Below are 27,438 nucleotides of genomic sequence, written 5' to 3' on the forward strand. Positions count from 1 at the left end.
TTTTCCAATGTTTTTAAAGACGTTCTATTTTACAGTATTTACCGCAAAGAACATGTCTTCAGTTTACCATCTGTTATTACTATAGAAAAACATGTTACAAAAAAATGAACGATAACGAGCAAAAGTAGATGCTTCTAGCTTTAAAATGAGACCAGACTGATCGTTTTACGATTCTTTCGTGCGAACTATCGGCGGGTCAGATATCGTCAACTTTTCGTAAAGCAGAAACTATTTTTTGGAAACAGCGAACTTACCGTTAAAAATAGTTGTACGTGTCTAGTTGCACGTTAAGACCAAATTTTGTCTTGGTGTACCTTTTTCGCTACGGAAGGGTATGAGGAGGGGGTGAAGAAATTCCTTTTTGGTGTAAGAGTGTTAAGGGAGGCGCGACTGCGCGTGTAATTCTTCGACCGGAACCACCATGGGCCATGTGGCGGCGTAGACTCCGCTCGTAACCATAAAGCTCGGATACACTGCCAACAAATACAAGTTAGCTTTCCGCCTCTCTTTGCTCGAGTAATCATTTACCATCGGGACGGACAGGAATAACACGCGAACCCCGTCTTCGCGCTGCCTGTGGAAATCAATTATTTCCGTGTCTCGAGCGAAATGAAAAGTTTCATCGGAAAGTAATTAAAACGAGCCAGATTCAACGATCTAACAATCGTTTCTAGCGAATCGTCTAGAACGCAGAAATGAAACAGAGATGCAAGTATGAAGGGAACTTTTATAATACAAATAGATACAAGTCCTTTATTTTGATAATTACACTATGTCTTCGGCTATCGTCTTTGTTTCAGCATGTCGAGCAAGCGAAATCTCAGAAGCGTGAATCGTCGGAGTATTGTCTAGGTTTGTTGAAGATGCTGTGCAATTGGCGGCCGAGTCTTGGCGACGGTGTCCACGGCAATCGGCGACCTAAACGAGGCGCGAAAAACGGCGGAACGTATTGCTCCTCGGTGTAGAATTCGTCCTGATCTTTCGGGAAACCGTACAACAGCTCTTCGCCCGAGTCTCGTCCTAGCCGAGGTGTAAATTGAGTTGGCTGCCGCTTTTCTCCGCCTGCAAAACAGCCACAACAGGCCAAATCGATTTAGTTTGATTTAACTAGATAACTTGTGTTTGACAAGTATACTCGTCACGAAGAAGTGGCAGTATTTTGTGACATGACGAGTATACTCGTCGCGCGTAAAAAGCAGTGACCATTGGGTATTTTGATCGTAATTTTAGCATTCGGGGTTTAGGGTTCGAGAGAGCAATTCGCTCGCATCGATATTTCGATATCCTTTAACACTAGATTATTCATATTAGTTTATAAAAGTAACAATAAGACATTTATTTTGATTTTCAACAAGTGTTATTGTAACATTTGCCGTAAGTAACATGTAAATTGAATAAATAACTCGTAAATATATCTTTACGATAGGAATAATCGTAAATTAAAACATTAGTGACTCGTCATTTTGACGGGTTTCTTAAATCTAGTGTTAACCAGTTGACGAGTATACTCGTCATGGAGAAGTGGCAGTATTTTGTGTCATGACGAGTATACTCGTCGCGCGTAAAAAGCAGGGACCATTGGCTATTTAGATTGTAATTTTAGCAAAAACAAGAACATATTCTCAAATTTCGAGATGTTTAGAATATTTTGAGGCCAATTCTACACGAAGGTGTTTACACTGTTATAAAAATAAAATTAGAAAAGAATCGCGATATCGGTTGCTTTGCTGAATACCACTTTACAGCAGCAATTTGAATTTTTAACTTTTATAAGTATTTGATTTTTCCTGCATTTTTCGCTTATTACGTATGCAGTATACGTTAATGTCAAGCGAATAAGTAAATATTGGTAATAAAATTGTAAATTTTATAAGATATAACCGTCTCTTTGATCCAATATTTTAACAGCCGCACTTACTCTGTGTTCGACGAGTATACTCGTCATCGCTTGATTCTCGCGACACAGATAGGCGCGCGCTCTGAAAAGGAGGCGCCACAGCTAATTGGTTAAGCGATTACAGATCGTTCTTGTAAACTTGCATTTGCGAAACTTTCGTGAAGCTTTTCTAGCTCTCGATCAAAATGCACCGAAATTCTGTCATTTGAGAATTAGTGAGAGTCCAAAATTCGGTTCTTTTGGCGGAGAATCGAATCTTGAAATTATGCACGCAGGTCTTTTCTTTGTTTCTGGATATTGTTCGAATTATTGTGGATATGCTTTATCTTTCCGTCGAATAGCATAATATTTCAATCGAATACTGGAAACACAAGATGCACTGGTCTTTTCTAGCTCTCGATCAAAATGCACCGAAATTCTGTCATTCGAGAATTAGTGAGAGTCCAAAATTCGGTTCTTTCGGCGAAGAAACGAGTCTTGAAATCATGCGCGCACGTCTTTCCTTTGTTTCTGGTTATTTTTCGAATTATTATATTATTTTCGGGTAAAATGATTGCGGAACAATTACCTGGAATCGTGATGACGGCCCAGCGGCCACCATCGAGTATGGTCGCCAGGGTTTCGAGGTCCGGGTCGACTTCCGTTTTCCGCTCTGATCTGCGTCGTCTGCCTAATCGCGGCCCGAACCACATGCCGCTGGTGATGTCTTGCGTGGTACGTTTGATGCACTTCCCGTCGTTGCAAGGGCCGAGGTCGTTTCCCGACATCCTATCGTTTGCTGCGCTGCTCGGCGATTCTCTTGCCACTAACGAAATACATTCCTACTTTAACCAGCGCTATATTAAGTTAAACGTTTCTAAATACAATTGATTCAGATAATTCTAGATTCGTATTCTCCTGGCTCCTTTGCTATGATTCTAAAACTTTTGAACTCATCCCCTATAATAGATTTCATTCAAGAAAAGCTTTGACAAGCTTTGGAAATCGGGTATTCCATGTTAGCAACCTGCACTCTAATCCAAGAACAAAAGCATTCAGACTTTCCACTAATAGCTACTTATTTCGTCGACTTACACGCACACATACACTGTATTCAGAAATAATGCACGTTATGTAAGAAGAATTGCGATATTAGCGACAGCATCTCTCAGCTTTTCTACGTAGGTTGCAAAGTCGCGTATGGTCTAAGATATAAGAGATGGAAAACACTTTTCACACTGCAAAGGGTTAACACGTTCCGTGCCACGTGTATCACCGATGGTACACGCTTACATGTTTATTTAATACGCTGAAAAGATGTGTGATGTCAAGTTTAGAAATGATGAATTAATTTCCACCAAAAGAATGAGCCATGTAAGTTCGTTTCATTGCTATATATACAATAATTAAGCCTTTGTATTCGAAGCCATTTTAATTGTAAATCTGAATTAACTTTTCTACCTTATAGTATTTCCATTTTATATAATAAAGTTCATTTCATGCATATGAAATTGAATCTTGTGACTCATACAACAGTTAGACTTTTAACGATCTTTTATATCTAAGCTTTGATAATGTAAAAATTATCTTGGCACGTGGTGTAATAATTTTAGTGGTGCGTCGGAGTCACCACTCGAGTGCAAAGAGTTAATAAATACATACAATATATCGATTTCTACAGTATCGATTGACCGGAATGAAAAGTCTAGTGAACAAAACTTGGCACGGAACGTGTCAAGCAATATAAATTTATGAACAGTTGGCGCAATGAATTAACGGAGCAGCTCACCGTACTCGCTGGAGGTGCAGGAAGCGACGCACAGGAAGAAGCAAACCAGGGCGCGAATCCCGGCTACGTAGAAAGGTGAGAACGCAGCGTTACCGATCATTGCTCGTTCGACTTCACAGTATCCTCGAGACTTGTCGTCGAATGATGTCGACACAGCCGGGATCCGGGTGTTTTATAGGGGTTGGTCGCCACCCTCCTAGGGAGGTTGCTTACGCGCGTCATTGTCCACCTCGTTCCGTCCTCCGCCGAGACTATTTTTCTCCCTTTTCTTCCTTTCCATTCATTTGGATCGGTGTTCCGCCACCCGATACGCAAACACCGGGTCGGGGGCCAATCTCGGCTGACTCGCCGAACGATTCGTCTCAATTTCAATGGGGATTCATGGTGCTCCATACCTAATGAGCTAAGGGATGCGCCCCGACGCCGAGAGATCCTGCAACCGCCCCCGTAAACTCTCGGCCTTGCAAACCGGAAGCCTTCCGCCTGACGTCGCGCCTCTATTCTAGCTCGACCCCACGGGATTTCGCGGCGTTTTCATCTTACAAACGTTCCCCCTTCTGCCGAGCTGAATTACCGGCTCGATCGACGTTCCACGAGCGACGTGAACGCGCACTCTTTGTCTCAAATCGTGTACTTTCGACGGGTACAGTAATTTCTCCCTGATTTCTGACGCCTAGAAAAAGACACGGAAAATCACACGAATTCAAAGCGATACAGTTCTGATGAATTTTGAGATATGTTCTCCTTGGGCTATTTCCACGCAACTTAGCTCGAATGAAAGCTGAAAGCGTCTACTTTAAAAAGGGGTAGATTAGATGGAAATTGTATAATAAGTCCGTTCGCGTCGACGTCGTCTCTTTAATTGACGCTCAGATTGCGCACAAAAATGGACAATTCGGGAAGAGGAGATACGATTATTCGAGCCTTGCGTCTCGTTTTTATAGTTATTGGCGAATTATTGACTATAAAAACGAGCCGCAAGGCTCGAATAATATCTCCTCTTCCCAAATTGTCCACTTCTGTGCGCAATCTGAGCGCGAATTAGGGAGAAATTACTGTATCACTAATTATACTGCGATTTTAATGCGCAGAGTGGTTGAATATGTGTATTGGAGATTTAAGTATTGTTAATTTGTTATGATCTTTCTATATATTTCTAATACAACGATGCAGATTTATCGATAAACGAGGTACACACAACGATTTGATCCGACGTATGGTTTCGAACTGAGCTCATACGTACGGTCTTACGCGTGGCTAATTACTAGACTGCGGATTTTATGCATTTATAAGGAAAGTGTGTAGCTGAAATATAAAATTGCGAATACATAAAAATAATTTAATAACGTAGTTATACTATTTTCAGTTTATCCAAATGATTGAAAGAAACGATTTATTTTTATTTAATTTCGGATCCTCAGAATCTTATTGGAAAACTTTTATTTTGCATGAAGATCCGCAGTCTGCTCATTCAAAAACCATACATCATCTACTTCCAAAGAAGATGTCGCGATTCGAACAGGGGCCAATCATCGATCTATCTATTGCTCTATCTACTGTCTATCATTCTACCATTCTAACACTTCTTTCTGTCATACATTTAATCTTTTGCGCTCGAGTGGCGACTCCGAGGCGCCATTAAGAATTGTTACGTCACGATTCAAAATAATTTTACTGATCAAATTTGTTTATATTCGAAGAAACGTTGATAGCGCAACTGTTGCACGAGCCACAAAATTCAATTTCATATGTTCCAAACGCACTATATTACATAAAATGAAAATACCATGGATCAGAAGAACTATTTTCAATTTTACGTTAATTTGGCCATGGGTGCAGAATGTTAATATACAGACACTATGAACAAACCGTTAAAATGTCTTTTGCTCAAATATGGATTAATAGGATGACGCTTCGTTTCCTTTTATGTTTTTTATAGGCAACAGACAACCAGATTTTGCATCTCAAGATGTCCGTTTTGAGAAACCCGGAAGGAAAATACAGACACGTGTACATAAAATAAATTAATCTGCTTAAACGTGAAAGCTCTAGCAAGCTTCAGATTGTAATTAGAAGACTTTGGATTCGGTTAAACTGAGGCGAATGCACGCCCGATGACTTGCAGCGCTCCGTTCAAATTGGAAAGTCAAACTCGGCAATACACCCTCGCGTTTTCCGCCCGGACGCAGCGGGCGTTCCACGGGACAATCTGTTCGCGATTAAGCTTGTCAATTAACCAATTCAATTTCGGGATCAACGAGATCGAAGCGGGAGGGGCAGATCGCTTCGATATAAAAGACCGACTCTGGCCCGCGATCCGCGCATTCGCGGCTAAACTCTCTAACCATGAAATTCGCACGGGATCCAAGATTTATCTAAAGCAACATTTCACTTATCCAATATGCTGCGAATCATAATATTTAAACAGCGAATATGTCGTTCGTGTGTGAGCGACACGGCGATAGAGGAACACAGTTAATATACAGTGTTTGATTGGAGATGAAAATCAGAACGATCATTAAAACTAGACTGCGGAGTTTTGTGTAAAATAAAAATTGCTTAAGTCAATCATAAGAAACGTAAATCGGATGAAAATGTCTCTCCTCTTTTAATAATTATATAATAATATATTATATAATAATAATAATAATAAGTTATATATATAATAATAATATAAATAATAATAAGTTGTACATATCATAAAAATATTTTCAAATTCCTCTTCTGTCTTTATAATTTTATTTTCGGCTTGGTAATTCTTGCCAAAAATGCATAAAATCCGCAGTTTAATTATAACATTAATAATAGAGTAAACATAAAACTTGAATGGATCACGAGAACGTAAAATAAATTAAGAGAGTCCATAAAATCGTGTGGAAGTAATTAAATAGATGCAGATCGGAAGGAAATAAATCGAGAGAATCGTAAAAATAGAATAGAACTCCAATAGATCGAGTGAAGTGAAAATAAATCACGGGAAAGGAATTCGCAAGATCGAGGGAGTTTTCCTCTTCTTTTATTTTACCCTGAGCCCCGGGGAGGTAATCAAGATTGCTCGATTCGCTACGTTCTAAATTCTCGTAGAATCAGCTTCCCTGACCAACTGGCAACGATCACGTGAACAGAGACGTTGATGGTTGTAACATCGAAGTTTCGACCACCGAAAGCAACAGAAATAAATTACAGAGGAGTCGACGCACTTCCGAGTTCCGAATATTTGCGAGACATTCAATTTCCACGGGTCGACAGAAGACATAATCTATCCTAGAGGGAAACAGTGTTGTTTACGCACGACGTTGCCGCGAAGCGTAAACCTGGAAGATTTGTGGTGTTGCTGCGAAACCAGTGCATCTCGTGTTTCCAGTATTCGATTGAAATATTATGCTATTCGACGGAAAGATAAAGCGTATCCACAATAATTCGAACAATATCCAGAAACAAAGAAAAGACCGGCGCGCATGATTTCAAGACTCGTTTCTCCGCCGAAAGAACCGAATTTTGGACTCTCACTAATTCTCGAATGACAGAATTTCGGTGCATTTTGATCGAGAGCTAGAAAAGACCAGTGCATCTCGTGTTTCCAGTATTCGATTGAAATATTATGCTATTCGACGGAAAGATAAAGCGTATCCACAATAATTCGAACAATATCCAGAAACAAAGAAAAGACCTGCGTGCATAATTTCAAGATTCGATTCTCCGCCAAAAGAACCGAATTTTGGACTCTCACTAATTCTCAAATGACAGAATTTCGGTGCATTTTGATCGAGAGCTAGAAAAGCTTCACGAAAGTTTCGCAAATGCAAGTTTACAAGAACGATCTGTAATCGCTTAACCAGTTAGCTGTGGCGCCTCCTTTACAGAGCGCGCGCCTATCTGTGTCGCGAGAATCAAGCGATGACGAGTATACTCGTCGAACACAGAGTAAGTGCGGCTGTTAAAATATTGGATCAAAGAGACGGTTTTATTTTATAAAATTTACAATTTTATGACTAATATTTACTTATTTGCTTGACATTAACGTATACTGCATACATAATAAGCGAAAAATGCAGGAAAAATCAAATACTTATAAAAGTTAAAAATTCAAATTGCTGCTGTGGAGTGGTATTCGGCAAAGCAAAAGATATCGCGATTCTTTTCTAATTTTATTTTTATAACAGTGTAAACACCTTCGTGTAGAATTGGCCTCAAAATATTCTAAACATCTCGAAATTTGAGAATATGTTCTTGTTTTTTGCTAAAATTACAATCTAAATAGCCAATGGTCCCTGCTTTTTACGCGCGACGAGTATACTCGTCATGACACAAAATACTGCCACTTCTCCATGACGAGTATACTCGTCAACTGGTTAACACTAGATTTAAGAAACCCGTCAAAATGACGAGTCACTAATGTTTTAATTTACGATTATTCATATCGTAAAGATACATTTACGAGTTATTTATTCAATTTATATGTTACTTACGGCAAATGTTACAATAACACTTGTTGAAAATCAGAATAAATGTCTTATTGTTACTTTTATAAACTAATATGAAACAGCTGTTTCTTGTGCTCCGTAAATCTAGTGTTAAAGGATATCGAAATATCGATGCGAGCGAATTGCTCTCTCGAACCCTAAACCCCGAATGCTAAAATTACAATCAAAATAGCCACTAGTCACTACTTTTTACGCGCGACGAGTATACTCGTCATGTCACAAAATACTGCCACTTCTCCGTGACGAGTATACTCGTCGGACACAGCTAACTGATTAAATGGATCTAGCCATGGCTGCCATAAAATCATCGATATTTTAAAGCTCAAAGTTCTTCGCGATCGAGTGATTTAAAGTTTCTTTGCCACCGGGTTCGATGGCAGGATCCTCTGGCAAGAGAACGAGAAAACAAAGGATTGCGAGTGGTCGAGATCGAGGCAACGTTGTTGTTCTTGCTCGAACAGACGTGCTCGGGGCAATTAGGGGGTCGGAGTCGACACATGCACGGGCCAGTTTTTCACGAGCAGGCTAAGTGGCCGAGTCGTACTTAGTTGGTTGTACTTAGACTGCTCGTACGCGGACCTTCGATACTCGTCAAAGCAAACAAACCTCTGCTTCATGCTTTTTTCGCTTGGCCAGCATGAGTTCGCTCGCGCGCGCGAGCTCTCCTCTTATCGGTGTCACGAAAACGTTCCCACGTGACGACGTCTTCAGCTTTTGTTTCTCGCTGTCCCTCCTCCCTTCGAACGATCGACCGAAAAATTAATTCATTAAAAAATGTAATTATTATTATTATTATTTATTTACGGGCTCCTATACCCTTTTAACTCTTTGGAGCACGGTGGACTATTTGAGTCCCACTCTGTAACAACAAATTGAATTGAATTATTATTATTTTGTTATATTTTTATATTATGCGATTGCTTTGTTAATACAAATAGACCAATTTCGTTTAATTTAAAACGCAATAAAATTTCGGTTTCCTAAATTCTGTGTCCTAAAGAATTAAATCGTGCACATAATCCGGAATAAAATAAACATTACGAAGTAGAAGATCCAACAACAAACACAGTGAAATTAATAAAATGGCTCAGGGTGCTTTCGAAGAAATCAAGTTTTCTGCTGAACTCGTTCGCAGAAAATCGCAGCTAACGTACGATGAATCCTTAATTATATCGGTCCAGGAGACGAAGTATTTGATGGCTCGAGATACGCTATCTAGATTCTGCAATTAAGATGGCTTCCGGACGCATCTGCATCGATGCTAAGCGACAGTGTCGTGAACCCCGTCGGTGGAACAAAGAGACGGTTCTGGATGATCAGAATCTCGTGTCCCGTGATCAATCGGACAAATGCGCGATCCATGTACATTCGACTTTCTTATCTGTTTTGCCTCCAACCCTCGGAAGACGGACTCTTTCAATGAATGAACAGATGGCGATGGTTGACTCTGCTTAGACAGTGATTAATTTAACACTTTCGAACATATTCTAACACAATAAACAGCGTCCAATTTTCTTTCACTGACAGGAAACCGAATCGATGGAGATTGTGAATGCAGTCGTCTCGAAACGAAGAATTATTCACACCAAAAATGAAGAGCGGCCTTACCGAAGTTAATTTTCTTGGGCAATGAATTCGAAATTATTTCGAAGGAGATGGAAATGGTTTCAACCACCGTCGTACTTATTGTAAAATACAGTCGCCTATGTCTATTTAACTTACGAGTGCAGTTTATGGGTGAAAACAGTCGTCGAAACGGAGAATTATTCACACCAAAAATGAAGAGCAGCCTTACCGAAGTTAATTTTCTTGGGCAATGAATTCGGAATTATTTCAAAGGAGATGGAAATGTTTTCAACCACCGTCGTACTTATTGTAAAATACAGTCGCCTTTGTCTATTTAACTTATGAGTGCAGTTTATGGGTGAAAAAAAAACAGTAGGATTCGATAGTTTTGGGCAACGCTTTTGACAAGAAAGCGACGATCTCTTCGGCTCTACCAAGAATAACCGAGTTTCTCTGCCATCGGAGAGTGTTTATATCGTCGACACGGATTTCGTAGGTGTTCTGGGCTTCGTCAAGGGAAGAGTTTACAAAGAAGCGGTCGTCGATTCACCTTCTCGTGTTTAGCACCTTCTGACACGATAGCACGTGCCTCTTCTCTTGCCCGCTTCTTCTAACCGTTCCCCTAAACCTAAACGATTGCCTTATTAATACACGAAGATACATCTCCTGCATATTTAACGGCATGAAAGGAATGCGGATGCATTTATTTGCAAAAATAAGTGAACGAACTTCGAAACGCTGAAACCTATGCGATTGAAGGGAGAAATGACGCTCCGCTTTATTTGGAATATTTATTTATTAAAAACAAACATTCCTTTTTAATTCTATATGAGCAACTTAATTTTTATTAAAAATATAGATATATGCATAACATAAAACGAAAGAAAAACAAAAATATTATTTTCATTTAATGTAACCTTAATTTAATAAATTTCTTCCTCGTCACTACTCAGTACAGAACATTTTTTCGGTTGAACTTTCTGAACCTTCCTCTTCATTCAGATTTTTTATCTATCCTCTTTAAAAAATCTGTAATTTTGGTTTGTTTGCTGGTTCTTACAAGGTCACTGTAGATTTCATGGTATGAATATAGACAATTTTGCAGTTCCCTCTTGAATTTTCGACTTCTTTCAGTGGAAGGGTTTACTATATTATACTATATTATATATATATACTATTAGTATATTATTATACTATTATTATTATAATACTATATTATATATATATATATATATATATATATATATATATAATATTATTATACTATATATATACTGTATATATTATAATATTATATTATTATATATATAATAATATATACTAATAGTATATATATATAATATAGTTATTAATTTTCGACTTTTTTCAGTGGAAGGGTTTATATTTATATACCCTTAATTATAATAATAATATTTTCATGTGAAAGCACTATACATAGTTCATTATTCCTTCTCGGCATTATTTCAAGGTAATTAAAATTTTAAATATGTTAAACAAAAATCACGTTATCCAGTGCTGTAGAAGTACAGTGTCGTACAAAGGTTTTCGCAATTTTCTGATCGCGTTAGGGCAAAAATCATACAATCATACAAAATTATAAATAAACATTTTATACAAAGACCCGTAGTCTAATTGCCATCTTATGCCCATGCAAATTCATCGGTAATCTAGCAGCGATCCGACGAGATCCACTTCATAATTTAATTGCGGATACATGGCACCGTTTTACCAAAATACACGACAGCTTTATAGTCGATGAAGAGAATACGATGCTCCGAGCCGTCGGAGAAGCCGATTGAAGTGTTTACAGGGCGAAACCGTGCTCCAGTGTCTAGACCACGTTCTTTCGAAGTAACGGTGTATACTACACACAATATCTGTGATACGTGCATACGGGGCTGTAATATGGTGGCACTCGACGCACGGCGGTGATAAACAAACAGTGATCAATCGGTCTGCCAGTGTATCGGTATTCGAACGTTGCCATTGGCAAACCAGGCCGTGATCCGACTACGTATCTGGCCAAAGAGGCGAGCGGTTTTTGCGCGAGAACGAACACGCTTGAACTTTGACGTCTTTCTCTTTAATCGACCTTAGACACTTCGAGGTACCGCGGCTCCAAAAATTAGGAGAGGCGTGTTTGAATAAACTGACTTTTCCTAGAACCCGTAATCTTAAGATTATTATAGATTATTATTGCGGGTTCTAGGAAAAGTCAGTTTATTCAAACATGTCTCTCCTAATTTTTGGAACCGGTTATATATATATAATATAATATAACATAACATATTATTATATGTTATATATATATGCTGCTTATTATATGTTATATATATAAGCTATTATAGGATATATATATGTTAGCTTATTATAGGATTATTAGCAGCATATATAAATAACATATAATAATATATTATATTATATTATATTATATATATATATATATATATATATATATATAATTATATAATTATATATAATATAATATTATATATATTATATATATATATTATATATATATATATATATATATATATATATATATATATATATAACCGGCTCCAAAAATTAGGAAATTCTAGGAAATTCTAGGAAAAGTCAGTTTATTCAAACATGTCTCTCCTAATTTTTGGAGCCGGTTATATATATATATATATATATAATATAATATAACATAACATATTATTATATGTTATATATATATGCTAATAATCCTATAATAAGCTAACATATATATATATATATCCTATAATAGCTTATTATAGGATTATAGGATTATATATAGGCTTATCATAGGATTATTAGCAGCACGCATACTGCTGTGCATACTCACATTGCATGCATAACTTAGAACATAGGGTTGATCAATTAATGATGTATTTCTGAAGTCTTTTTTAAAGGTGCAAACAATGTGATTTCAGTAATTTATGGGTAATGAGTAGACTGCGGATGTTTATGCAAAATTATCGAAATTATGCATACATCGAAATATACAAAATGTATGCAAAATTAATGCAGAATATATTCAAATTCTATTATCAATTACAACTATTATTATTAATTACAATTGTATTATACAATTGTGTTATATGCAAATTGTATTATTATCTGCACTATTTACTACTACTATTTACCGTAATTTGCATTACAATGTGTTACGATTATTTTATACTATATTCTGGTCTCTTTTATCAGATCAAATTAATTTAACCTTTACGCTCAAGAGGTGACTCTAAGGCATCAACCCCCCCCCCCCCCCCACATTTCCCGCTTGTACAATAACTTTGGGACACCCTGTATAATTATATCTAGACATTCGTTTGATTTTCTTCACGTTTTTTTTTTTTTAAATACAACACTTCTAGAAAATATATAATTTCATAAAGAATATCAAAGTATATATGCTTCTTAACCAATCAGCTGTTAACGAGTATACTCGTCGTGAAGAAATAACAACATCTCGTGTGATTTCGTGGGAATTCTTCAAATGAGACGGTAGAGAGTTTCGAGAACAAGTTCGTTCGCGATCAATGAGTTTAGAGAGTCTGGAACGCGAGAGATCTCGTTTGCAGCGTTCAATTGACCGCAATGCTATCGTAGCGAGTTATCGCATCGTTTGGGTATCGAGGTGACGTTGGATTGAGATGTCACCGAAAGGTACAGCAAATATTTAGTCTTGATTACTCGTCAAACGAGCCGCTTCGTTTATCCGATCTCTGCAGAGCGACGCACGGAAAGAGAACCGCTCCGACGATGACTCGTGATGGAAATCGATGTCGATCGCGCACGTCTTCGGTTCTCGAACACGGAAGACGTAGACTCAACAATTAGGTAAATGCTGGGAACGCGGGGGCGTTCGAACGGTTTCGTGAATCCGCGTATCGGAAGACGGAGAGGCTGAAGAGGATGTCGGTGACAGTGTGTCAAGGATCGACTACCGGCGCCAGGACTCCCAAGAAACACGAGACACGTCGCGGCGGAACAATGCCCTCTCAGCGTGCAGTCGAAGAAACATGTTCGACACTCGAAGGATCTGGCAACTGAAGACAGGTTTCACACTGAAATCTGACGCGAACCCAACAATCTAGCTTCTCCGTTTTTTAATCGCTAATATTAACTGATTAGCGATGCTACAATCAATTATAGATCGGTCGAGACTGCGCAGCATCTCGATCGCCCTACAAGTACAGTGACTCTGACCAATATGTACAGTTGCGGACAAAATTGAGTGGACAGGCAGTGGAAATCGTTATAAATAAAATTTAATCGAACTAGTATTACTACTATACACACAAGTTTTGTATATTACATATCCTTATGGTGCACATAGATCATTTTGTGCAAAACTCAAGTTAATGTTTATACTTTTGCACACAGAAATCGTACTTAACGGCAAAAAGTTAGCAAATTTCTCAGGGACAAAAATGAGTGGACAGTCGACTTATTCCGGCGAGAGTCCAGCACAGAGTCCACATTTAAATTTAATTAAAATTAAAATTACATGATTTTGTAAGAATAATAATGTTGAATTTATGTAAATGTTATGTACGATTTCTATTATAAGATAAGCTATGATATTATAAAATATGCTATGCTACGCAACTAATTATACATGGTCTTGTAACAATAATAATGTTGAATTTATGTAAATTTTATGTACGATTTCTATTATAATATATGCTTCGATAAAGAAATATATCTAAAAGTTGCTCATAGAGAGAAAGAGAGAGAGAGAGAGAGAGAGAGAGAAATGTTTTAATAATACCAGTAATCCTAAAAAAAAGAGAGAAACCAGTCATTTCGACTGGCTTAGTGTTAAGAAAAGAAATCAACACCGTAGAAGGAGTCTGGGAGATTCGGGATTAAATGAAAAGAAGAGTAGGCTTTTTAAATTACAACACTCTGTTTATTGCTAGTGACTTTTTATACATCGCTGACACGGTTCTTTATACAAAGGTTGCCTGGTTCTTAGCGAACCGTTCTCTAAATTCTAATTAACGCTCGTGGGGAAGGCGCGCGAAAATCGAAACCGACTCGAGAGACTCGCGTTTAATTACGAACTACGTAACAGGACACTTCTATTTACACACGTGACGTATCGCGGACGCGTATTTACAGACGATCGTCTCTTCTTTTTTACAGCGGGTCCCCGTCATCGTTCCTCCGGACGAGAAGAATCCATTGACCGCGCGGTCCTTCGACGTCGACGGACCGTTTCACGATTTATCGTTTATGATATGCTGTTGGAAAATCTTTTTGCCTTTCTACGCTACACGCAAACATCTCGTTTCGAAGAATCGCGAAATCAAAGAATTACAAAAACTGATACGAACATCACCGCGGTGGCGACTCTACGCTAATTAATCCTACTTGTTTTTCGTACGTTGCTCTCGATCGACGTTAACGCTACAACGTCCATCAATCGATAGGCTGTCGATAAAACAATTCGCAGAACGTTATTTTTTACTGTTCGCATCGACGAGGCGAGCCTGTGAAACGTGAACGGACGAACGTGTTTAATAAATAAATGAAACGAAATAAAACAGCTGACCCGGTGATTGTTGTAGCGTTAATAACATCGCCGTTCTACGTCCTAAGATCTCGTTTCTACGCGTTATACGCATACGATGCACCGAACGGTACAATTGCACAAATTGCACAAATGCGTAAAGGAATCGCGGTGTTGAAATAAATAAAATTTTCCGAAGAGGATCGAAGAAATGGCTGAAGTTTAGTCGCGAATTGATGGAGATCGTCGATTTTATTGGATTTGGCTGGCCTGCGATTCCTGCTTCAGCTCCAGGGCCCACATGTGCTGCGGCCATCCGGTTCGCCCTTTGCCCTTCGACGACTCCTCGGCCATCAGGCTGGAGGCAGGGTGCAAACACGACTCGTTCTGCAATCAAAAGTAACGAGATCTATTTTTCCGTTCACGCGAAGCTCGTAGAGAAATGTGTAGCGTGACATATTCCACAGGGTGTTCCAAAATTATGGCACTTCTGGGAAATGAGGGGTTCCTCAGGTCATTCTGAGTAACTTTTTCCTTAGCGAAAATGCAATCCGCGACTTCGTTTACAAGTTATCAACGAAAAACAGTCCAGTAACGAAGTCCAGTTCCGCCGATTGGTCACTGTTTTTCGTTAATAACTCGTAAACAAAGCCGCGAATTGCATTTGTGCCAAGGAAAAAGTTACTTCAAATGACCTCTGGAATCCGTCATTTCCCGGAAGTACCATAATTTTGGGACACCTTGTATAAAAATCGTATAGTTCGCGACATGACAGCTTTCGTTTTAAAAAAGTGTTTCGTTCTGAACAGAGATTGTATGAAAATTACACGATTATAATACGTAGCGGTCATCTTGTCGCAGACTGTAATTACGTTCGTTTAGCTTTAGAAGCCAGAGGTCGACGACCCCTCGAAAGAAGGAGATCTCGATTCCCTTCGTGGGTGGCGAGGAATCGCAGAAAATTGGGAAAACCACAGACCGCAGGGTCCGATATGGGTAGAAACCTGGCGTCGATGTTACGGAAACGATGAGACAATTGAAAAGAAACTATAATGAGCTATAATGAAGACCTGCGATGCCTGGCCGGTCCACCGCGATTCCCGTTTCCTCCGTCACACCTCACGAAAATCTCTTTTCTCCGTGCTCGTCACTATCCTGCTGGGTTCCATTGAAAACATGCTCGTCAGCCGAGCGTAAACTAATCCACGAAAACACGTTCAGTGCATTCGATACACTATATGCACTATATGCACAAAATGCATAAAATGCTTTTCGCAAAACAGACTAAAATATAAAAAAAGAAAATATATAAAATTGCATTCGCGATGCATTTGTGCTGGGTCAATGACATTTGTGTCGTACTATTAGTACACAATTCCGACTTTTTTCCGTATCAGATCCTGATAAAATTAAGTACACCGAACATTTTCTGAGAACAATGAGTTTGCTATTCGATGCACAACGTTTTCGAATGTTATTCCATCGAGGTGCAATATAGTCGGCAGCGGCGCTCCGTTGGAATCCGACAGCGCGAAAATCCAATGGAACTTTGTTTCTCTCTCTGTCTCGAAGAATCTCGAGATGCGATGACGCGTTTAAGGCCGAGCGCGACGAGCGAGGCTCCAATTAAAGAGGACGATGTTTAATCGCGGGCAACGCTTACGAAAGTGTACGTCTCGAGAGACTTCGAAAAGTCCACGAGGAAAGCATAAATCCTAAAGCCCTCGAGGGACTTTTCCTGTGAAGGTAATCGGCGTCGCTCGAGTACGTACTTCCCTAATTAACGCGAGGCAGCCACGATTCTCATTTAGAAGTCGATTATTAGCAGATCGTATTGCGAAGGCTCCTCGGAGTCCCCAAACATGGGGCCGATTTAAATCCCGCTAATATGAAAACGAACAACATTCGTTACAATCGGAGCTGGGTAAAATAGTATTTTAAAAAATGGCAAACACAGTAAATACATATTATATGTATTTTAAATCACGCATCTATTTTTGAAAATAAAATATCTTTTTGGTTCGAAAGAATGTACATTCGAAAATCAAATATTTTGCTCGTTGTAACAAATTTTTAAGATAATATTTCGAATAGTATTTTATTTGAAAAACACTGAAAATATCTGTACCATGGTTCAGAACATTTTATTTACTTAACTTATATTATCAACAAATAAAATAATTTTATTTTATTAAATCATTGAGTAAAATTTATTTTGGTAATCTAAAACGAACGAAGTATACACTTTCCCTGCATTATAAACGTACGCAAAAGATGTACATACTTTGTTACATGCGAACAGCTGTATTTAAAAACGTTAATCATCATTTTTACAATTTATTTTCAGGTTAAGAACTATGGGCAGTATTCTATTTTATATTTTATGCCATTAAAGTAAAAACTATTTTATTTTATGTTTTATGCCATTAAAATAAAAACTACTTTATTTTATGTTTTATGCCATTGAAATAAAAACTATTTTATTTTATGTTTTATCCATTAAAATAAAAACTATTTTATTTTATGTTTTATCCATTAAAATAAAAACTATTTTATTTTGTTTTATGCCATTAAAATAAAAACTATTTTATTTTATGTTTTATCCATTAAAATAAAAACTATTTTATTTTATGTTTTATCCATTAAAATAAAAATTATTTTATTTTGTTTTATCCATTAAAATAAAAACTATTTTATTTTATGTTTTATCCATTAAAATAAAAACTATTTTATTTTATGTTTTAGATGATCAAAATAAGCTTTAGCCCTGAATTATCAAAATCAAATATTTGATCTACTGTTACGTCCTACTCGAAGTACTATTTTATTTGAATTATGAAAAATCTATTATTTAAAATAGTATTTCATATATTTTTTCTCCCTAAATATTATCCAGCCCTGGTTACAATCTCTTAGACACCTCGATCGAAACAATCCACCCTTGACAAAAATCTGTACAAACCTGGTTCGCCTGAGTCGTCTTGCTCCTCCTGCCGTGCGAGAGGATCTCTGCCCTGAATGTCTGCGGCTCCTCTCCCTCGTCGCTGTCTAAGACCGCCATTAGATATCCAATGTAAGAAGCGGCGAGCCTAAGAGTCTTGATCTTCGACAGCTTGGTGTCCGCGGGAACGTTCGGTATGCAGTCTCGAAGGTCCGCGAAAGCGTTGTTTATGCTCTGCGTCCTCCTCCGTTCCTTTTTGTTCGCGGTGTTCCTCCTCTTCGGCCTCACCACCAAGCCACCCTCTCTCGCGGCTTCTCTCAGGTGTTGCTGGAAACCGCTCTCGATCTGGTTCATCGACGAGACACCGGAATACTCGCCGTCCCTCCTGAGGGTTTGGGGATGATGGTGATGGTGCAGCAGGTGATGGTGAGGAATCTCTTGTTGCGGTTGATAGACCAGGTTAGGGTAATGCTGGCTCATCGAGGGGTGAGGGTATTGTTGCAGAGGGGAGTAGCTGGTCTCCTGGACGCCGATCTCTTCGATCAGGGGTGGCGTCGAGGCGGTGGGGCTTCCTGCGCCGGAACTACCCCCGGAAATCCCGGAATCCGCGCCCCAGTACGTCGATTGGCTGTCCGCGTCGGGAACTGTCAGCGGACCTGCACAGAAATGGTTCCCGTTTCTTCATTCACCGAGCCGCTTTCCTTCTCCGCTCGCTAATTTGCAACTCGCACGACGAATACAGCAATTTCTCTCTGATTCGCGCACAAAAAATGGACAATTTGGGAAGAGGAGGTACGATTATTCGAGCCATGCGTCTCGTTCTTATAGTTGTAACTATAAAAACGAGCCGCAAAGCTCGAATAATCGTATCTCCTCCATTTTTCTGCGCAATCCGAGCGCGAATTAGGGAAGAATTACTGCATTATCGTTACACCGAAATTTATTAATCGCCAAATCGACACAAAAAGATATCTTTCAATTTCAATCGTTCGTGAAATGTATAAATTGATTGAACCCTGATGATGATCGTATACCCTAGATAGTTGACAATTTCTGGAGATTAATTTTAATTGGTAGTTTTCTCAAGCAATTAATTGCTTCTTCTAACTAGATCTACCTGAAACGAGGCATCCAGCGCAGATCTATTCTTGACGTCTTCCCAGACTGTGACAGGTCATTTAAAATGCGACAAATTCTACAGAAAAAATCGTACACGAATGTTTCGACAGTCGTCATCTCGAAACGGATCGAAATGAGAATTCGCCGAACTCCGCGGATTCGTCCGAATTTGTAAAATCAAGAATCGACGACAGTCTTGCCTCCGATTTCTCGATGCAACGAAATTTCCAAACCAAAAAAAAAAAAGAATTCGATTCAGGGGTGCGAAAGTGGAGACTTCGCATTTTAAAACAAGCCAAGTCTGACTATCCCACGATTTTTTCCGACGAAGTTACTGCACTTATCCTTCGGTCTTTCACCCCGACGAATCAGCGCACGCGAGAACAACCGTAAAGATTCAGGCCAACTCACCGTAGGGTAATTGCGTGACATAGTTGTAGGGTTGATGCCACTGCGGATAGTATTCCGGCTGCGTTTCGTAGCCCCCCAGCATCATCCCGTCGTCGAATCTTCTCGAACTGACACAGGAATCACAAAACTTGTTCCCCTTCTTTATCTTCTCGATCAACAGGATCCTCAAATCTCCACCATTTGCAGCGAGCAACAAAACCAAGAAGCGACTTCAGACAAAGATGCAATCCTTTGAGAAACGACTCTGAAGGATATCCTTTCACGGGAGACCGCAGCAGAACGCCGGAAGCCGAACGAACCGGTGGAAGCAATTTCTGGGGGGGTTGCAACAGTTTCAGGAATGTAACCGACGATTAGTATGACAGTGCACGGCGCGCACGACACTGTCGCGGGGCTCGGCGAGTTTCCGGATGCGGTCCAAGTGCCACTGAGAAGGGAGATTTCGGCTTCGGCTCGGCGGGGGCGCTTGTTATCCGATCGCAGCTCGGATCCCCAAAGTGGGCGTGGAAAGGCGCGAGTGGGGCGGAGCGATCGGAGATCCCCACCCAGGCGGCCTCTGCTCAATTCAATTAGTAAATTGAACGGGAATCAGCGGCGGCGAGCCATGATTTAGGATGCTGCCCGCCATCCTATCCTCCGATTCGCGATAGACCGCGGATCGCTCGATCCCAAGCTGTTACGCCAATCACCTCCGCCCTCCCTCTCGCCCGGCCGAGCGATCAGATTCTTGTTTGGAAGATATGGCATTCCCCACGCGCGTTGAGTAAGATTCACTCATACGAATCCGCGGTTTTGTCTTGTTCGTGCTAAAGGTTCGATCGATATCCTACAGATATTTACAGGGTGTCCTCGAAATAGGTGATCAAACTTCGTATTCTGCAATCACCGAGGATGGAAAAAGGTCATATAAATATATAGGCCCGGAAACTCTTCGCGTTCTTTTCGGGATAAATACTTTTTGTATGCGAGATGAAATTTCAAAGAATTGTAACTTACTTGAAAATGACTTCTCTGCGCCACGGTACACGCTCGCATCTACGTTTCGTAGACTGCGGAATACGTTCGAAGGTCATGGACCATTTCGAATTTTCGTCACGTACCGTGACAATTAAACCTTTGCACTCGAGCGGCGACTCTGAGGCGCCACCAATAATTGCTGTACCATTTTTGCAAGTAGCTTTTACATTATTAAATTGGTTTATATTTAAAGAACTGGAAGTACTGTAGTTGCCAGTAGGCTCAATTTCATATGCATAAATTGCAATAAATCATATAAAATGGAAATACCGCAGATCAGAAAACATATTTTGGAATTAAAATAGCTTCGACTGCAAAGGATTAACCCTTTGCACTCGAGTGACGACTCTAAGGCGCCGTTAAAAATTGTAATTATCATATTTCAAAATAATTTTAACATTATCAGATTTGTTTGTATTAAAAAAAAAGATTTGTAAAATGTGTAGTTGTTGCATGCGTCACAAAATTCAATTTCACATGTATAAGATGCACTAGGTTATATAAAATGGAGATACTATAGGCTAGAAAAACTATTTCGAATTTCGAGTTAAAATAGCTCCGACTACAAAGGGTTAAAGTGTTCAGTGTCGCGACATTGTCGATACTACTGTTGATCATCTCACCATAATTTGCTGTTATCTCGAAAACGAAGAGTTTCCGGACCTGTGTTTATACGACCTTTTCTCACCCTTAGAGGGTGCAGAATACTATACCGAAGTTTGTTCACCAATTCCGAGACCACCCTGTGTACTGCCGATTTAAAAAAAAAAATATCAGTCGCAGTCGGCGAAGGTCCCAAGAATCAGACTTGTTGTTCAAGACTTTCAGAGTATCAAGATTCACGGTTCAACGTAACAGATTCGCGGCACAAAGGATCGAAGGTCATTGCGTTTGACTCATCATTGACTCAATGGCAGATGCACGACCAGTCCGAAAGGCAGAAACGATCGCGAAAATCCGAGGGTGCCAAGACAATTCGCTTTATTTTTAGCAGTGTCTCGGTTACTTCGAATCGCGCCCGTGTGTATAATTAACGCGGAGAAAAATGAGCGCATCCGTCGAACGGCATCGCGTTTCTTTGAATCGGCGCGCGGCCAGCATCTTATTTGAAATCCGTCGGAGATCTCGAGTGGCTTTCGATAAGGGCCGCTTCTACGAGCGCCGTAATTAGCGGCAAAAAGACTTGAAAATAGTGTAGCGGTCAGCGCACGAGAGAGACGCCTAGCCCGGCTCTCCAGGGCCCGGCACAAGTGGCTTTAACCGGCTTTTTCCCAGGGCAACGCTTCGTCCGATGGCAAAAAGTTCCTTCTGTCACCGTGGATCACCGTCAACAAGTCGCGCCGTCTCTCCGCTTTTTCGCTATCAGCTCGATGCCACTCGAACAAAGCCAATTAATCTCTCGCAGTTGGAAATACAAATTCTGGGTTCCTGCTAGCAAAACTTCCGCCCCTTGTACCGCGAGAATAACGTGTATAGAAAAGACCTTTAACCCTTTGGAGATGAAAGAACAATACGGTTCGTTTTCCTCAATATTTAAGTAATCCATCTTTTTATTTATTTCTGCTTAAATAATCTAGTTTTCGAAGATTCTCCTCGCAAAAGGATAAAGATAGGGCGCGAAGAATAAGGCAGCAAGGTGTTAAGATAGGAAATCGATTATTAGACCGCTGATTTTATGCATTTATAGCAATAATGGATAAACACAGAACGTCGAAGACAAAAGAAAAATTTGAAAATCCTGCTATCAGCTCGATGCCACTCGAACAAAGCCAATTAATCTCTCGTAGTTGGAAATACAAATTCTGGGTTCATGGTAGCAAAACTTCCGCCCCCTGTACCGCGAGAATAGCGTGTATAGAAAAGACCTTTAACCCTTTGGAGATGAAAGAACAATACGGTTCGTTTTTCTCAATATTTAAGTAATCCATCTTTTTATTTATTTCTGTTTAAATAATCTAGTTTTCGAAGATTCTCCTCGCAAAAGGATAAAGATAGGGCGCGAAGAATAAGGCAGCAAGGTGTTAAGATAGGAAATCGACTATTAGACCGCTGATTTTATGCATTTATAGCAATAATGGAAGCAATAATTAATAGCAATTATATATAATAATTAATAATAATATAAATAATTAATAATTTATAGCAATAATTCGAATACATCGAAGACAAAAGAAAAATTTGAAAATCCTGCTGCACTACTTTCACTGTATTAACATCGCTAAAAGAGGAAACACATTTTTATCTAATTTCTGTTCGATGAAAAGGGACGATAAAAATGTTCAATTTGCATAAAGTCGATTACTATTCGACTCCTGCCTCTTGAAATTGCTTGCTCGATAACGCGGCAAATGAGTTGAGAATTCTCCCGACGAGAATTCCTCGACTCTGTGATTGTTTCACATGGCCGCGGAAACACGACAGAAGGAAGCTCGTGGTTTCCGAAGGAAGCTCCGGCGCAGCCATTTTTTCGGACGGTTATCTGTCTTCCTTTATTGGTTTCGAGTCCTGTAAACAACGTTCCGTTACAAGCGCGCTCGTCGAAACGGAGTTAACACGTCCCGCGAGCGTTTCAAAGTGAGCTTTACGACGACAAAGATGATTTAAGGAGGATTTTCCGGGAACGTACGGTTTTTTGGCGGCGGGCAGCGCGCTCACCCTTTCGGAGCGCACGGTCAAAGAGGGCATTTAGGTGATCTAAAAGCTGAGAATCCGAGGTCGGTCTTCCTTGAAACGTGACACCGTTCGGACTTTTATTAACCGAGATCAGGGACCGTGTTCCCTTAACAACGGGCCACTGTGCGCGCATCGACGACCGTATAGAAAAACGGGTTTGTTTATTATTCCAGTAGCGGCGAGCAACTTTTCTTCGAGTTTGGTGCGTCACACCTCTGGCTTCCACACCTAATTTAACTCCACTTTCAGGCTATCGTATTCGCTTGTTCTTTAGCAATTCGTTGGATCGGAGTAGACTCGAGACGGATTCGAACGTCGTTCGAAATTTCGATCTCTTGTCCGCCACATTGGAGGTTCGTCGGTCGTGCGCGACACGGAGTAAATTACAGAGACGGGATATTTTTCTGAAAGGCAGCGATAACGTCGAGGTAATCGAGGTTCTTGAAGGAGGAAGGCCGCGGAAGGAAAGAAACGCGGAGGTTCGGGGGCTCGTTGTGGCCCGCGATTCACGGTTTAAAGGGCTGTCAGCGTTTTATGAATGAACCTCGAGGAGAGCGGACGTAGTAAGCAAGACGAAAAGGCTGGCTCGACGGCCGGCGGAGCAGTTTATGATATACAGAGGACACGTGTACCACGCCGGTGTTTATGTTTCGAATTTGTGACACCGGAACACATCCGAAATCTGGCGTGATCGCGGCCGACTCGTCGACAGAATCACCCGGTAGCTTGTATCCGTTGCGGTTTCTTTCGGCCATCCCCTGACCCGCACACGTATGCGCACATGTATCCTTGATCGAAACGTTATTTTAACAAAAATGATACAAATCGCGGGACAAAGTATTATCTTTGATTTGATTAATGATCGTATTGATTGCGCATTTTTCGTTGGACAGATCAATTTCTAAGCACGGACAGCAATGTGCTTCTGTGCATGCAATGTTAAATCTAAATATGGTCCACACATAATCCGAAGAATCGCATCACGGCAGATGGCAACGTCAATTTTTTACCGGTTCTCTATAAACCTTTAAACGTCAATTGCATAATTGCGTGCAATACTATTATGTATTCAAAGAGCTTTCAGCCCGTTTATCAATAAATAATAACAATAATAATAGTAATAATAATAACTACAATAACAATAGTAATAATAATAATAACAATAATAATAGTAATAATAATAACTACAATAACAATAGTAATAATAATAACTACAATAACAATAGTAATAATAATAATAACAATAATAATAGTAATAATAATAATAACACAATAATAATTTTTTTTTTGGAGGGAAGTGGAAATATCTTCAACATTACTTAATAGTAATAATAATAACTACAATAATAATAGTAATAATAATAACAACAATAACAATAGTAATAATAATAATAACAATAATAATAGTAATAATAACAACAACAATAATAATAGTAATAATAATAACAACAATAATAATAATGATAATAATAATAATAGTGATAGTAATAATAGTAATAATAATAATAATAATGATGATGATAATAATAATATTATTGTTCGCCAATTATCCTCGACAAGTAAACTGCGATGATTTTGGTCCTCCAATAAATGATCGGCAAGATCAACTGAATCAAAGATAAATATAGTAAATTCTGTCCAATTGTGCCTCAGCTTGTAAACGAAAATGGACAATTTGAGAATGGAAGATACGATCATTCGAGCCTCGCTGCTTATTTTTATATTTGTTGACAATATAAACGAGCCACGAGGCACAAATAATCGTATTTTTGTTTACAAGCTGCGTGAGAAAGAGAGAGAGAGAGAGAGAGAGAGAGAGAGAATTTACTGTAATTGGAATCGAACGGAGTAATTAGAGAAATGTTTACGCCCCCCAGATGTCGTCAGCGATCAACGGCGTGCGGTAGGGAAACCATGATTTATCTCCTCAATTGTTTCTTCGATGCACCGAACAATTACCGGTTTCCGAGCCACTAGAAGACGGGAAGGTCGATCGCCGTATCGAGCCGGTGGACCACACAGTAGGCAGGCTATGTCGACAATTTCGAGAGGCCCGGATTTAAATATAGAAATAGCAGCGGGTGATCTATCGCGAATAACGATCGCGGCCGATCCAGGTTAATTGAAAACACAGCGCCGCGTACACAATGCGAGATACAGCAGACGCATTAAAAGAGTTCCATGTAAATCAGCGTCGCTGCATTTACGTTTGCCGATCCCTGGAAAAATAAACGCGCCGTGTATCCTGCCTGAAATTCGGTCGGGGAAGTCCCGCGGTTCTCTGATCTTGATCGTCAATGTAATCCATTCTTCGAATGAACGTTAGACGATTAGAAACGACGAAATTAATGACCTCGATTTTGGGTGTTCGAAATACCGAGTGTGAAAAGGGGTAAGCATTCGGGGTTTAGGGTTCGAGAGAGCAATTTGCTCGCATCGATATTTCGATATCCTTTATGTTGGTATATACAACGATACTCTCTCTCTCTCTCTCTCTCTCTCTCTCTCTCTCTCTCTCTCTCTCTCTCACACACACACACACACATGCATACATAGGGGCAATAAATACAGGTACAAGCCCGGTTTTCTCGGGGAAACACACGTATACATTAGGACTCTCATGTACCTGGAATTTACCTAAAGGAATAGGTGCTTTTTTAATCACTGTATTATATTTGTATTGTATTATTAGCAAATAAACAATTACAAATTCCAACACTTTAACAGTAGATTTACGGAGCACAGAAAGCAGCTGTTTCATATTAGTTCATAAAAGTAACAATAAGGCATTTATTCTGATTTTTAACAAGTGTTATTGTAACATTTGCCGTAAGTAACATATAAATTGAATAAATAACTCGTAAATGTATCTTTACGATATGAATAATCGTAAATTAAAACATTAGTGACTCGTCATTTTGACGGGTTTCGTAAATCTAATGTTAACCAGTTGACGAGTATACTCGTCATGGAGAAGTGACAGTATTTTGTGACATGACGAGTATACTCGTCGCGCGTAAAAAGCAGTGACCATTGGCTATTTAGATTGTAATTTTAGCGAAAACAAGAACATATTCTCAAATTTCAAGATGTTTAGAATATTTTGACACCAATTCTACACGAAGGTGTTTACACTATAAAAATAAGATTAAAAAACAATCGCGATATCGGTTGCTTTGCTGAATACCACTCTACAGCAGCAATTTGAATTTTTAACTTTTACAAGTATTTGACTTTTCCTGCATTTTTCGCTTATTATGTATGCAGTATACGTTAATGTTAAGCAAATAAGTAAATATTAGTCATAAAATTGTAAATTTTATAAAATAAAACCGTCTCTTTGATCCAATATTTTAACAGCCGCACTTACTCTGTGTTCGACGATTATACTCGTCATCGCTTGATTCTCGCGACACAGATAGGCGCGCGCTCTGAAAAGGAGGCGCCACAGCTAACTGGTTAAGCGATTACAGATCGTTCTTGTAAACTTGCATTTGCGAAACTTTCGTGAAGCTTTTCTAGCTCTCGATCAAAATGCACCGAAATTCTGTCATTCGAGAATTAGTGAGAGTCCAAAATTCGGTTCTTTCGGCGGAGAAACGAGTCTTGAAATTATGCGCGCAGGTCTTTTCTTTGTTTCTGGTTATTATTCGAATTATTGTAGATATCCTACAACTTACGACAACGCTCACCCTACCTACGACAACAACTTATTTTCAAAATGAACCATACATCTCGAGATTTGTTGAGAATTTCAACGGAAATCGATGCAACGCGAGTATTTGCATCGCGATGGAACGTTGCAGAAATTGGTTCCTGAAAACTCCACGCTGTTTTCCAAAGAGTTTTTCGAAACGCAGCCTGCGCCGAGGAAATGAAGAAACACGGGAAGAGGAACCACGTGTCATCGCGCGGAAAATAAACAAATTCGTGTAGCCGCGTACCGATGGACCGCAGAACACCAACCCGTTGTTTACGTCTGCCGGGCTTTTCCCGAAAAAATAGCCTGCTTAAGCGTCGCGATAGAGGAAATAATTAGTGAACACGGGCCCC

At 39.5% G+C, this 27,438-nt stretch overlaps 2 protein-coding genes across 2 annotated transcripts; both read right to left on the reverse strand.

The window, feature by feature from the left end:
* Positions 1-707: 707 nt before the first annotated feature.
* On the reverse strand, positions 708-3,796 carry Pban (pheromone biosynthesis-activating neuropeptide). The gene is made up of 3 exons (XM_033471004.2): positions 3,666-3,796; positions 2,466-2,702; positions 708-1,062 (listed from the first exon to the last, which is right to left on the reverse strand). Exons 1-3 carry the CDS (start codon positions 3,763-3,765, stop codon positions 821-823), a joined length of 579 nt encoding a protein of 192 aa, XP_033326895.2. The 5' UTR covers positions 3,766-3,796; the 3' UTR covers positions 708-820.
* Positions 3,797-14,599: 10,803 nt separating this feature from the next.
* On the reverse strand, positions 14,600-20,118 carry Hand (heart- and neural crest derivatives-expressed protein). The gene is made up of 3 exons (XM_033470984.2): positions 19,696-20,118; positions 18,187-18,821; positions 14,600-15,611 (listed from the first exon to the last, which is right to left on the reverse strand). Exons 1-3 carry the CDS (start codon positions 19,778-19,780, stop codon positions 15,477-15,479), a joined length of 855 nt encoding a protein of 284 aa, XP_033326875.1. The 5' UTR covers positions 19,781-20,118; the 3' UTR covers positions 14,600-15,476.
* Between the last annotated feature and the right edge of the window lie 7,320 nt (positions 20,119-27,438).

This window comes from Megalopta genalis, chromosome 9 (assembly GCF_051020955.1).
Source record: "Megalopta genalis isolate 19385.01 chromosome 9, iyMegGena1_principal, whole genome shotgun sequence".
Lineage (NCBI taxonomy): Eukaryota > Metazoa > Arthropoda > Insecta > Hymenoptera > Halictidae > Megalopta > Megalopta genalis.

Coding starts and splice junctions, on each gene's coding strand:
- Hand (XM_033470984.2), bottom strand. CDS start 19,780: ATGATGCTGGGGGGCTACGAAACGCAGCCGGAATACTATCCGCAGTGG. Junction 18,822..19,695: donor TGTCACGCAATTACCCTACG/GTGAGTTGGCCT, acceptor ATTTCTGTGCAG/GTCCGCTGACAGTTCCCGAC. Junction 15,612..18,186: donor AGACGACTCAGGCGAACCAG/GTTTGTACAGAT, acceptor TTTTGATTGCAG/AACGAGTCGTGTTTGCACCC.
- Pban (XM_033471004.2), bottom strand. CDS start 3,765: ATGATCGGTAACGCTGCGTTCTCACCTTTCTACGTAGCCGGGATTCGC. Junction 2,703..3,665: donor CTGCACCTCCAGCGAGTACG/GTGAGCTGCTCC, acceptor GTATTTCGTTAG/TGGCAAGAGAATCGCCGAGC. Junction 1,063..2,465: donor GGCCGTCATCACGATTCCAG/GTAATTGTTCCG, acceptor GCTGTTTTGCAG/GCGGAGAAAAGCGGCAGCCA.